The sequence below is a fragment of the Oncorhynchus kisutch genome, linkage group LG28 (genome assembly GCF_002021735.2).
Source record: "Oncorhynchus kisutch isolate 150728-3 linkage group LG28, Okis_V2, whole genome shotgun sequence".
Classification (NCBI taxonomy): Eukaryota; Metazoa; Chordata; class Actinopteri; order Salmoniformes; family Salmonidae; genus Oncorhynchus; species Oncorhynchus kisutch.
The window spans coordinates 52,053,801-52,066,640 of NC_034201.2; the positions used below are offsets into that span (position 1 = coordinate 52,053,801).

Below are 12,840 nucleotides of genomic sequence, written 5' to 3' on the forward strand. Positions count from 1 at the left end.
TGTGAGCTTGGAGAGATAAGAGAGACTAACGTAATCTGCCTCACAGAGACTTGGTTATCGGGGGAGATGCTTGATCAGGCTATGCAGTTTACGGGGTTCTTGGTACATTGCGTGGACATGGTAAACGAGTTTTGTGGGAAAAGCAAAGGCGGAGGAGTATGTTTTATGATCCCTCACACACACGCAGAAGCCGATACCCCGCTGGCACTGAAGGAATTACATGGGACTTTGAAGAAATTGGAAACAAAATATCCAGAGGCCGCATTCATTCATCATAGCCGGGGACTTTAACAACGGACTGTTAAGGAAAATTCTACAGAATTTCCACCAACACATCTCTTGCCTCACTCACGTGAATAATACATTGGATCATTGTTCTTCACCATTCTGAGATGGATTCAAAGCCCTTGGCAAATCAGAACATGTCTCCATTCTGCTCGTCCCCGCCTATAGGCAGAAATTAAAACGGGAAGCACCCGTGTTTAGGTCTGTCCAATGCTGGTCTGACCATTCAGAATCCATGCTATACAACTGTTTTGATCATGCGGACTGGGATATGTTCCGTGCAGTTTCTGGGAATAACATTGACGAATATACTGACTCTGTCTCTGGGTTCATCAGGAAGTGCATAGAGGATGTTGAACATACCCAAACAAAAAAACGTGTAAAGATGGCAGCATTCGCACATAACTGAAAGCACGAATCACCGCATTTAACCACAGTGAAGTGACTTGAAACATGGAGACGTATAAACAGACAACCTACTGTTTAAAACAGTAAACTGCTCTACATGATGTCTTCAATAAGCATTTCTATACACAACAGTATAATTTCCAAACATTTACAGAACCAGTCAAAAGTTTGGACACCTACTCATTGCAAGTTTTTTTGTATTTGTATTTATTATGGATCCCCATTAGCTGCTGCCAAGGAATTTTCCTGGGGTCCAGCAAAATTAGGGCAGTTTCTACCATTTTAAAAACATTATAATTCATTCACCGATTTCACAACACACTGTGTGCCCTCAGGCCCCTACTCCACCACTACCACATATCTACATGACTAAATCCGTGTGTGTGTGTATGCATGTGTCTGTGCCAATGTTTGTGTTGCTTCACAGTCCCCACTGTTCCATAAGGTGTTTTTTTTAATCTGTTTGTTAAATCTAATTTTACTGCTGTATTAGTTACTTGATGTGGAATGGAGTTCCATGTAGTCATGGCTCTATGTAGTACCGTGGAATAGAGTTCCATGTAGTCATGGCTCTATGTAGTACTGTGCGCCTTCCATAGTCTGTTCTGGACTTGGGGACTGTGAAGAGACCTCTGGTGGCATGTTTTTCTTAAATGTTTTACTATTTGCTACATTGTAGAATAATAGTGAAGACATTAAAGCTATGAAATAACACATGGAATCATGTAGTAAACAAAAAAGTGTTAAACAAATGAAAATATATTTGAGATTCTTCAAAGTAGCCTCCCTTTGCCTTGATGGCGTAGCCTAGTGGTTAGAGCATTGGACTAGTAACCGGAAGGTTGCGAGTTCAAACCCCCGAGCTGACAAGGTACAAATCTGTCGTTCTGCCCCTGAACAAGCAGTTAACCCACTGTTCCTAGGCCGTCATTGAAAATAAGAATGTGTTCTTAACTGACTTGCCTGGTTAAATAAAGGTAAAAAAAAAAAGACAGCTTTGCAGTCTCTCAACCAGGTTCATGAGTTAGTCACCTGGAATGCATTTCAATTAACAGGTGTGCCTTGTTAAAAGTGAATATGTGGAATTGATTTCCTTCTTAATGAGTTTGAGCCAATCAGTTGTGTTGTGACAAGGTAGGGGGATATATAGAAGATAACCCCATATTATCGCAAGAACAGCTCAAATAAGTAAAGAGAAACAACAGTCCATAATTTCTTTCATTTCTTTTTCATGTTTCTTCAAGTACAGTAGCAAAAACCATCAAGCTCTATGATGCTCTCACGAGGACCGCCAGAGGAAAGTAAGACCCAGAGTTACCTCTGCTGCAGAGGATAAATTCATTAGAGTTAACTGCATCTCAGAAATTGCAGCCCAAATAAATGCTTCACGTAGTTCAGGTAACAGACAAATCTCACCATTAATTGTTCAGAGGAGACTGTGTGAATTAGGCCTTCATGGTTGAATTCCTGCAAAGAAACCACTACTAAAGGACACCGATAAGAAGAAGAGACTTGCTTGGGCCAAGAAACACAAGCAATGGACATTAGACGGGTGGAGTCCAAATTCAAGACTTTTGGTTCCAACTGCCTTGTCTTTGTGAGACACAGAGTTGGTGAACGGATGATAACCGCATGTGTGTTTCCCACATTGAAGCATGGAGGAGGTGTGACGGCGTTGGTGCTTTGCTGGTGACACTCCGTGATTTATTTAGAATTCATGGAACACTTTTTATTTAATTTATTTCACCTTTTAATTAACTTCTACTTCACCAGAGGAGGAGTAGGATAAGGGTACAGCTAACGGCTATAAGAACTGATTGTCTAGTAGTTAGGAACAGAGAGTAAATGGAGCAGATTTCTGGGCACGGAAGAATAGATTCAAGGCATAATGTACAGACGAGTATGGTAGGATGTGAGTACAGTGGAGGTAAACCTAGGCATGGAGTGACGATGAGAGAGGTTTTGTCTTTAGAGGCACCATTTAAGCCAGGTGAGGTCACCGCATGTGTGGGGGGTGGAACATAAGGGCTAGCTAAGGCATATTGAGCAGGGCTGGAGGCTCTACAGTGAAATAAGACGATAATCAGTAACCAAAATAACAATAGACATATTGACATTAGGGAGAGGCATGTGTAGCTGAGTTATCATAGGGTCCAGTGAGTAGCTAGGCGATATGGCGATTCCGACAGCTAGCAGGCCGGGGCTAGCAGATGGGCCACGGGGGGACATAGCAACAGAAGAACCTGCTGAAACCCCCGTACCACATTGGGTGAGGCGGGTTGGAGGAGAGTATGTTCAGTCTGTAGATGGAAATTGATTTTAAAAAATATATCTGAAGAAAACGATATATTCACGGGACAGGACAAGACAAAGACAAAACAGACATCAGACTGCTACACCATCTTGGAAAGCTATCACTTAAACAGCATGGCTAACACAGCATTCTGGTTTGAGCTTAGTGGGACTATCATTTGGTTTTCAACAGAACAATGACCCAAAACACACTTCCAGGCTGTGTAAGGGCTATTTGACCAAGAGGGAGAGCGATGGAGTGCTGCATCAGATGACCTGGCCTCCACAATCACCAGACCTCAACCCAATTGAGTTGGACCACAGAGTGAAGGAGAAGCAGCCAACAAGTGCTCAGCATATGTGGGAACTCCTTCAACACTGTTTGAAAGCATTCCAGGTGAAGCTGGTTGCGAGAATGCCAAGAGTGTGCAAAGCTGTCATTAAGGCAAAGGATGGCTACTTTGAAGAATAAAATATCAAATCTATTTGTATTTGTTTAACACTTTTACATTTTTGGTTACTACATGATTCCATATGTGTTATTTCATAGTTCTGATGTCTTCACTATTATTATACAATGTAGAAAATAGTAAAAAAATAAGAAAAAACCCTTGAATGAGTAGGTGTGTCCAAACCTTTGGTACTGTATATTCAATAATAAATATAAATTCTTAACATTTCCAATAAATGTTTCTTTACTCTAACATAGTGTGTGTGTGTGTGTGTTTTTTACAGTGCAGAACCTGGGAAAGCCATATTGGTTGACTCTGTCTCCTATGTACCTGTGGATGCTGGTTTTCTTCACCAGACCTCATAAAGAGGAACGTTTCCTGTTCCCCATCTACCCTCTCATCTGTCTGGCAGGGGCCGTAGCACTGTCTTCACTACAGGTACACACACACACACATAGACAGACACATAGTTTGCTGTTAAAGACCATTGTCTTCCGACAAGTAGCGCCAGGATCCTGTCTGGCAAATCGTGGAGCTCATCTCTAAAAATCAAGATTTTTGTTCATCAGCCTAACACTAGTTCTTACCTTCTGAAAATCACTGCTGTCTCCAATGACTAACGTAGCTATGGGACACCGGCAGACAACTACGCAAACCAACTGATTTCTGAGAACAGTCCTATTACTTTGGTGCAGTACAAATTCATCAGGCAAACTATCTCAATCAACCGTGCTTGATCAGCAGAGCAAACTTGTTCCAGTTAGAAGGTTACTGCTAGCTTGTTTGAATGGCCATTACGTTTACTAGGTTGCCAGTTTGTTGATGAAGTTGTACGGCACCAAAGTTGTGGGGCTGTTCTCAGAAATCAGCATGTATCTGACTCTGACAGCTGGCACTGTGCCTCGTTACTTTGGGACATTTGGCCAACTCGATAACACAGCAGAAAGCTGTCAGCAGAACAGCTACTCTTTTGAGGATGAAAGGTGGTTCATTAGACGATGTCACCTTGGTAATGTTGTGACATTGTATTGAAGCCTAACTACTTGTCATCTATTCCCATGAGTGTTTGCGAGTTAACAGACCAATCAATGCAGACGGCCGTCGCTCTATCTGACGTCAGACAATGGATAAAGACATACGTTTCCTGTGTATTGATCAAGTGTTTTCTGTGTTGTGTTTTGTAGAAGTGTTACCACTTCCTGTTCCAGCGGTATCGTCTAGAACACTACACGGTGTCGTCAAACTGGCTGGCTGTGGGAACACTGATCCTCTTCACTCTGCTGTCTCTGTCCAGATCAGTAGCCCTGTTCAGAGGTCCAGACACGCACCACCGACACACACACACACACACACACACACACACACACATACATACATACATACATACAGTAGATGTCGGAAGTTTACATACACTTAGGTTGGAGTCATTAAAACTAGTTTTTCAACCACTCCACAAATTTCTTGTTAACAAACTATAGTTTAGGCAATAATTTTTCCAACAATTATTTACAAACAGATTATTTCACTTATAATTCACTGTATCACAATTCCAAGGGGTAAGAAGATTACCTACACTTGACAGTGCCTTTTAAACAGCTTGGAAATGGCCTATTTTTGTTTCATCAGACCAGAGGACATTTCTCCAAAAAGTACGATCTTGGTTCCCATGTGCAGTTGCAAACCGTAGTCTGGATTTTTTATGGCGGTTTTGGAGCAGTGGCTTCTTCCTTGCTGAGCGGCCTTTCAGGTTATGTCGATATAGGACTCGTTTTACTGTGGATATACAGTGCCTTGCGAAAGTATTCGGCCCCCTTGAACTTTGCGACCTTTTGCCACATATCAGGCTTCAAACATAAAGATATAAAACTGTATTTTTTTGTGAAGAATCAACAACAAGTGGGACACAATCATGAAGTGGAACGACATTTTTGGGATATTTCAAACTTTTTTAACAAATCAAAAACTGAAAAATTGGGCGTGCAAAATTATTCAGCCCCCTTAAGTTAATACTTTGTAGCGCCACCTTTTGCTGCGATTACAGCTGTAAGTCGCTTGGAGTATGTCTATCAGTTCTGCACATCGAGAGACTGAAATGTTTTCCCATTCCTCCTTGCAAAACAGCTCGAGCTCAGTGAGGTTGGATGGAGAGCATTTGCCTTTCGCAAGGCACTGTAGATAATTTGTACCTGTTTCCTCCAGCATCTTCACAAGGTCCTTTGCTGTTGTTCTGGTATATTGATTTGCACTTTTCGCACCAAAGTACGTTCATCTCTAGGACACCGAATGCATCTCCTTCATGAGCGGTATTTTTTTATTTTACCTTTATTTAACTAGGCAAGTCAGTTAAGAACAAGTTCTTAATTTCAATGACGGTTCTTAATTTCAATGACGGCCTAGGAACAGTGGGTTAGGTGCAGAATGACAGATTTGTACCTTGTCAGCTCGGGGATTTGAACTTGCAACCTTTCGGGTTACTAGTCCAACGCTCTAACCACTAGGCTACCCTGCCGCCCCAAGCTACCCTGCCGCCGCCCCAAGCCGGTATGACGGCTGCGGGGTCCCATGGTGTTTATTCTTGCGTACTATTGTTTGTACAGATGAACGTGGTACCTTTCGGCGTTTGGAAATTGCTCCCAAGGATGAACCAGACTTGTGGAGGTCTATAATTTGTTTTCTGAGGTCTTGGCTGATTTATTTTGATTTTCCCATGATGCCAAGCAAAGAGGCACTGAGTTTGAAGGTAGGCCTTGAAATACATCCACAGGTACACCTCCAATTGACTCAAATGATGTCAATTAGCCTATCAGAAGCTTCTAAAGCCATGACATAATTTTCTGGAATTTTCCAAGCTGTTTAAAGGCACAGTCAACTTAGTGTATATAAACTTCTGACCCACTGGAATTGTGATACAGTGAATAAGTGAAATAATCTGTCTAAACAATTGTTGGAAAAATGTAGATGTCCTACAGTAACGGACTCGCCAAAACTATAGTTTGTTAACAAGAAATTTGTGAAGTGGTTGAAACACGTAGGTTGAAGTCATTAAAACTAGTTTATGTAAACTTCTTAGAAACGCCAACCGTGACACAGTGGACAACACATTGACTAGGGCAGGGGTCTCCACACAGTGCCTAGGGCAGGGGTCTCCACACAGTGCCTAGGGCAGGGGTCAGGGGTCTCCATACAGTGACTAGGGCAGGGGTCTCCACACAGTGCCTAAGCAGGGGTCTCCACACAGTGCCTAGGGCAGGGGTCTCCACACAGTGACCAGGGCAGGGGTCAGGGGTCTCCACACAGTGCCTAGGGCAGGGGGCAGAGGTCTCCACACAGTGCCTAGGTCAGTGGTCTCCACACAGTGACTAGGGCAGGGTTCTCCACACAGTGACTAGGGCAGGGGTCTCCACAGTGACTAGGGCAGGGTTCTCCACACAGTGACTAGGGCAGGGGTCTCCACACAGTGCCTAGGGTAGGGGTCTCCACACAGTGACTAGGGCAGGGGTCAGGGGTCTCCACACAGTGCCTAGGGCAGGGGGCAGAGGTCTCCACACAGTGACTATGGCAGGGGTCAGGGGTCTCCACACAGTGACTATGGCAGGGGTCAGGGGTCTCCACACAGTGACTATGGCAGGGGTCAGGGGTCTCCACACAGTGCCTAGGTCAGGGGTCTCCACACAATGCCTAGGGCAGGGGTCTCCACACAGTGACTAGGGCAGGGGTCAGGGGTCTCCACACAGTGCCTAGGGCAGGGGGCAGAGGTCTCCACACAGTGACTAGGGCAGGGGGCAGAGGTCTCCACACAGTGACTATGGCAGGGGTCAGGGGTCTCCACACAGTGCCTAGGTCAGGGGTCTCCACACAGTGACTAGGGCAGGGTTCTCCACACAGTGCCTAGGGCAGGGGTCTCCACACAGTGCCTAGGGCAGGGGTCTCCACACAGTGCCTAGGGCAGGGGGCAGAGGTCTCCACACAGTGACTATGGCAGGGGTCAGGGGTCTCCACACAGTGACTATGGCAGGGGTCAGGGGTCTCCACACAGTGCCTAGGTCAGGGGTCTCCACACAGTGACTAGGGCAGGGTTTTCCACACAGTGACTAGGGCAGGGTTCTCCACACAGTGACTAGGGCAGGGAGCAGGGGTCTCCACAGTGAATAGGGCAGGGTTCTCCACACAGTGCCTAGGGCATGGGTCTCCACACAGTGCCTAGGGCATGGGTCTCCACACAGTGCCTAGGGCATGGGTCTCCACACAGTGCCTAGGGCATGGGTCTCCACACAGTGCCTAGGGCAGGGGTCTCCACACAGTGCCTAGGGCAGGGGTCTCCACACAGTGCCTAGGGCAGGGGTCTCCACACAGTGCCTAGGGCAGGGGTCTCCACACAGTGCCTAGGGCAGGGGTCTCCACACAGTGCCTAGGGCAGGGGTCTCCACACAGTGCCTAGGGCAGGGGTCTCCACACAGTGCCTAGGGCAGGGGTCTCCACACAGTGCCTAGGGCAGGGGTCTCCACACAGTGCCTAGGGCAGGGGACATGGGGTCTCCACACAGTGACTAGGGCAGGGGTCTCCAAACTATGCCTAGGGCAGGGGGCAGAGGTCTCCACACAGTGACTATGGCAGGGGTCAGGGGTCTCCACACAGTGCCTAGGTCAGGGGTCTCCACACAGTGCCTAGGGCAGGGGTCTCCACACAGTGCCTAGGGCAGGGGTCTCCACACAGTGCCTAGGGCAGGGGTCTTCATTTTTTCTTCCAGCCGTGACCGAGAGACCCATGAGGCGGCTCACAATTGGCCCTGCATTGTCCCGGGTTAGGGGAGGGATTTCCTTGTTCCATCTCGCTCTAGCGACTCCTTGTGGCGGGCCGGGAGCCTGCAAGCTGACCCCGGTCGCCAGTTGGATGGTATTTCCTCCGACACAATGGTCCGGCTGGCCACAAGGGTTAAGCGAGCAGTGTATCAAGAAGCATTGCAGCGATGGGCGAGCAGGGTCGTGTTTCGGAGGACGCATGGCTCTCCCGTGTCCGTAGAGGAGTTGCAGCGATGGGGCAAGACTGTAATTGCCAATTTAATACACTAAATTATGTTAATACTTTTTGCCAAATTCAGTTTTCTCAGTTTTATTTTCTTGGTTTTTGATCTTTTGTTTTTTCACTCTGAATACTTAACTACAGGAACAACGAAACGGGATGTTCTGAGTCCTTGTCAATGCATAAAACACATCAGATTTTTTTTAATTGCCTGGGAGAAAACTATGAACAATATTCGGAAAGTCTTCAGACCCCTTCCCTTTTCAAAATGTTGTTACTTTACAGCCTTATTCTAAAATTTATAAAATTGTTGTTGTTTTTTCTCATCAATCAACCCAAAATTCCCCATAAAGACAAAGTAAAAATATATATTTTTATTTTCTTTCAAATTTATAAAAAATAATAAAATCATTATTTACGTAAGTATTCAGACCCTTTGCTATGAGACTCGAAATTCAGCTGTGCATCCTGTTTCCATTGATCATCCTTGAAATGTTTCTACAATTTGGGAGGGCCAGTAGGAGGCACCTTTTCCTCTGGTCTAAAAAAAATATCCCTATGCCCCAGGGCAGTGATTGAGGACATTGCCCTATGTAGGGTGCCGTCTTTCGGATGGGACGTTAAACGGGTGTCCTGACTCTGTGGTCACTAAAGATCCCATGGCACTTATCATAAGAGTATGGTTGTTAACTCCACTGTCCTGGCTAAATTCCCAATCTGGACTTCATACCATCATGGCCACCTAATCATCCCTAGCTTCCAATTGACTCATTCATCCCCCTCCTCTCCCCTGTAACTATTCCCCAGGTCGTTGCTGTAAATGGGAATGTGTTCTCAGTCAACTTACCTGGTTAAATAAACTTGATTGTAGTCCACCTGTGGTAAATTTAATTGATTGGACATGATTTGGAAAGGCTCACATCTGTGTATATAAGGTCCCACAGTTGACAGGGCATGTCAGCAAAAATAAAGCCATGAGTTGAAGGCATTGTTCGTAGAGCTCCGAGAGGATTGTGACGACACACAGATCTGGGGAAGGGTACCAAAACATTTCTGCAGCATTGAAGTTCCCCAAGAACAAAGTGGCTTCGATCATTCTTAAAATGGAAGTTTGGGACCACCAAGACTCTGGCCAAACTGCAAAGCTGTCATCAAGGGTGGCTATTTGAAGAATCTCAAATATAAAATATATTTTGATTTGTTTGTCACTTTTTTGGTTACTACATAATTCCATGTGTGTTATTTCAAAGTTTTGATGTCTTCACTTTTATTCTACAATGTAGAAAATAGTCAAAATAAATGATAAACCCTTGAATATGTGTGTTTATCCCTCCAGGCTACCACGCGCCACTGGATCTGTACCCAGAGTTCCACCGTATTTCCCGGGACCCGTCTCTCCATGTGGTCCCAAAGGGCCGGCCCGTCAGTGTCTGTGTTGGGAAAGAGTGGTACCGGTTCCCCTCCAGCTTTCTGCTGCCCAACAAGTCAGTCTCTCGCTCTCTCCGAGTGTCTCTTTGTATACCTCTTTGTTGATACCACATACATTGTCAAGCATTTCACACATATTATCTAGATACTGACTTAGCACTATGGCAGCTTCCCACAAGGCTTTAGGTTTCTGAGTGTCTCTGTGTGGTCTATAGCAGCTTCCCACAAGACTTTAGGTTTCTGAGTGGTCTATAGCAGCTTTCCACAAGGCTTTCGGTTTCTGAGTGTTCTTGATTTCATTGTGTTAGAATGCCAGTGACTCCACCCTCTCTTCAGCTGGCAGCTGCAGTTCATCCAATCAGAGTTCAGAGGGCAGCTACCCCAGCCGTACGCTGACGGCCCATTTGCTACTCAAACTATCCCCGCCCACATGAACGACCAGAACCTGGAGGAGCCAACAAGATACGTGAGTCTCTGACCTCTGTTGTGTGGCGGGTGTGTTGGCAGAGGTTTAAAAAGTACCCAATTGTCATACTTAATAGGTAAGATACCTTAATAGAAAATGACTCCAGTGAAAGTCACCCAGTAAAATACTACTTGTATTGAGTAAAGCCATCGAGTTTTAAATGTACTTAAAACAAAGCAACTTTTATTTGTCACGTACAAAGTAGGGTTGGGAGATGTCAACCTTTGTAATATCGTGGTTATGTACTCAATAAAACGTGATATACGATGGTATAAAAACAATTATGTTGAAAGCCTGGGCAAAGTGGCTAAACTGAAGTAGAGGCAAATCTTTTCCACTATTCCTTTGTGGTGGAGCTTCAGCATGGAATAGGTGTGTCTGTGTGGTCAACACATGATGGAACAAAGTTGAGTCACCTGATGAGGAACGGGCTGTCTTACCGTTGAAGCCTAGGTTGTGTGTCATGAGTTAGGTTATAAATCATGGCTGGACAGAAGCGGAGTGTACCGTCTTCAGAACTTGATTTGCCTCATCGTCTCTTAATATGCATCTCTCATAAAGCTGTGATTGTGAATAGCCTATGCCTAAGGCCCATAGACTCCCACTTTCATTCTTAGTCTTTTTTTAAAGCGTCAACTTTAGGAAAACACCTTCTTACGTTATTCGAATATTTTGGAAATAAACTACTGTTGATAACTTTAATTGTAATTTGTAATTTAAAGGTAATTTGGCCATAAAAAAAAATAAAACAACAAACATGCCCCCATCACTTGCATTGAACCATGGATTATAGTTTCTGCTGGCCCATAGACTGCTTTCAGGAGTTTATTGTCAAATAAACTCCTTTAAACTGGTCGTATAGTTTTCTATAGGCAATTAATGTTGTTTGTTCTCATTATTAATCCACCAGCTACCTCAAGTTTTTAGGCTACTCAAATAACTTTTTCAGATGGAACTCTGTTAGATTAATTCAATGTTTGATTGGGAGACAGCCATGCATAAAACAATGAAAGCCTTCAGTCATATTCATATTGAGTGTAGAGACAAAGGAATATAGCCTACATTGTTTAAAACCGCTAGATACAAGATGGTGAAGTCATGTCTGTAAAGAAAAATGACACTGTCATCAAACCAGATACCAAGATATTTGTAGGAAGGACCTCGCTCAATTTGTGTACTGTTCAAACTAGTCTTAACACAGATTTAAATTAGTTTGTAATGTGACCTAGAAAAAAAGTGTATTTGGATGGACTCTGGCATTCCTGTAGAGCGTCTTCTGTTTTCAGAAGGTGTCAAAGTTATCTATAAAAGTGATTCCAAAAGAGCTACAGTAATCTTTTAGCCAGGTGTAATGCCGGTCGCCTGCTGAAACCTTCACACCCGTGACCCAACGATGGTACCGGCCTGAAATAATTGGCCGCTTTTTGGATTTTTCTGAATCTGTTCTTTAAAATTCAATTTCAGCAGATATGCGCTAGCCTTCCTGATGTCGATTGACCCCACATGGGTCAGTGTCGGCTGTCGTAGAACGGGTTGAAGCAGCCTTGTAATGTCTTGTACCTGTGCTCCTGAGTAGCACAGGGTTTTGCCCCGGGAACTGAGGTGTTTCTTACCATGGAGCTGCCGAAGACGACAGCTTGTACAATGGCTGAGGAGATCTGGCCGTTCTTTCACCTCGAGTGGTTTCACAAACCCCTCGAGGACCGAAGGTGGGACCCGATGGATTCGAGCCAGCTGTAGTATGAGGAATGGGCCGGATTCTTAAACAGACTTACGGTTGGATGAGGGGGGAGTTCCGAGGATCTGAACCCGAAGTAGAAGCCACCGGAGAGGGAGACAGAACAGAGGGCGCAGATACACTATATATACAAAAGTTTGTGGACACCACTTCAAATTAGTGGATTCGGCTATTCAACTCAGCCATTGCTGACAGGTGTATAAAATCCAGGACACCGCCATGCAATCTCCATAGACAAACATTGACAGGAGAATGGCATTAATAAAGAGCTCATGGACAACATGGCATCATCATTGGATGTCACCTTTCTAACAAGTCAGTTCATCAAATATATGCTCTGCTAGAGCTTCCCCAGTCAGTGCTGTTATTGTGGAGTGGAAACGTCTAGGAGCAACAACGACTCAGCTACGTAAAAATCGTCTGTCCTCGGTGCAACATTCACAACCAAGTTCCAAACTACCTCTGGAAGCAACGTCAGCACAAGAACTGTTCATTGGGAGTTCATGAAATGGGTTTCTATTGCCGAGCAGCCGCTCACAAGCCTACGATCATGGGCAATGCCAAGCATTGGTTGGAGTATATCTCGCTGACATTGGACTCTGAAGCAGTGGAAACGCGTTCTCTGGAGTGATCAAATCAAAATCATTTATGTAGCCCTTCTTACATCAGCTGATATCTCTGTGCTATACAGAAACCCATCCTAAAACCCCAAACAGCAAGCAATGCAGGTGTAGAAGCACGTGGCTAGGAAA

The 12,840-nt window shown here is 44.8% G+C and overlaps 1 protein-coding gene across 5 annotated transcripts in view; it reads left to right on the forward strand.

Moving 5' to 3' along the window:
* Positions 1 to 12,840, forward strand: part of alg9 (ALG9 alpha-1,2-mannosyltransferase) — a 53,900-nt gene that overhangs the window by 31,848 nt on the left and 9,212 nt on the right. For 4 of the 5 annotated variants that reach the window (XM_020464163.2, XM_020464164.2, XM_020464165.1 and 1 more), the window contains 4 exons: positions 3,721 to 3,875; positions 4,622 to 4,751; positions 9,793 to 9,940; positions 10,221 to 10,350. In XM_020464163.2, coding sequence (XP_020319752.1) covers positions 3,721 to 3,875; positions 4,622 to 4,751; positions 9,793 to 9,940; positions 10,221 to 10,350 — 563 coding nt within the window. Of the gene's footprint in view, positions 1 to 3,720; positions 3,876 to 4,621; positions 4,752 to 9,792; positions 9,941 to 10,192; positions 10,351 to 12,840 lie in introns of all 5 variants that reach the window. The other variant, XR_002252509.2, reaches the window with a different exon arrangement.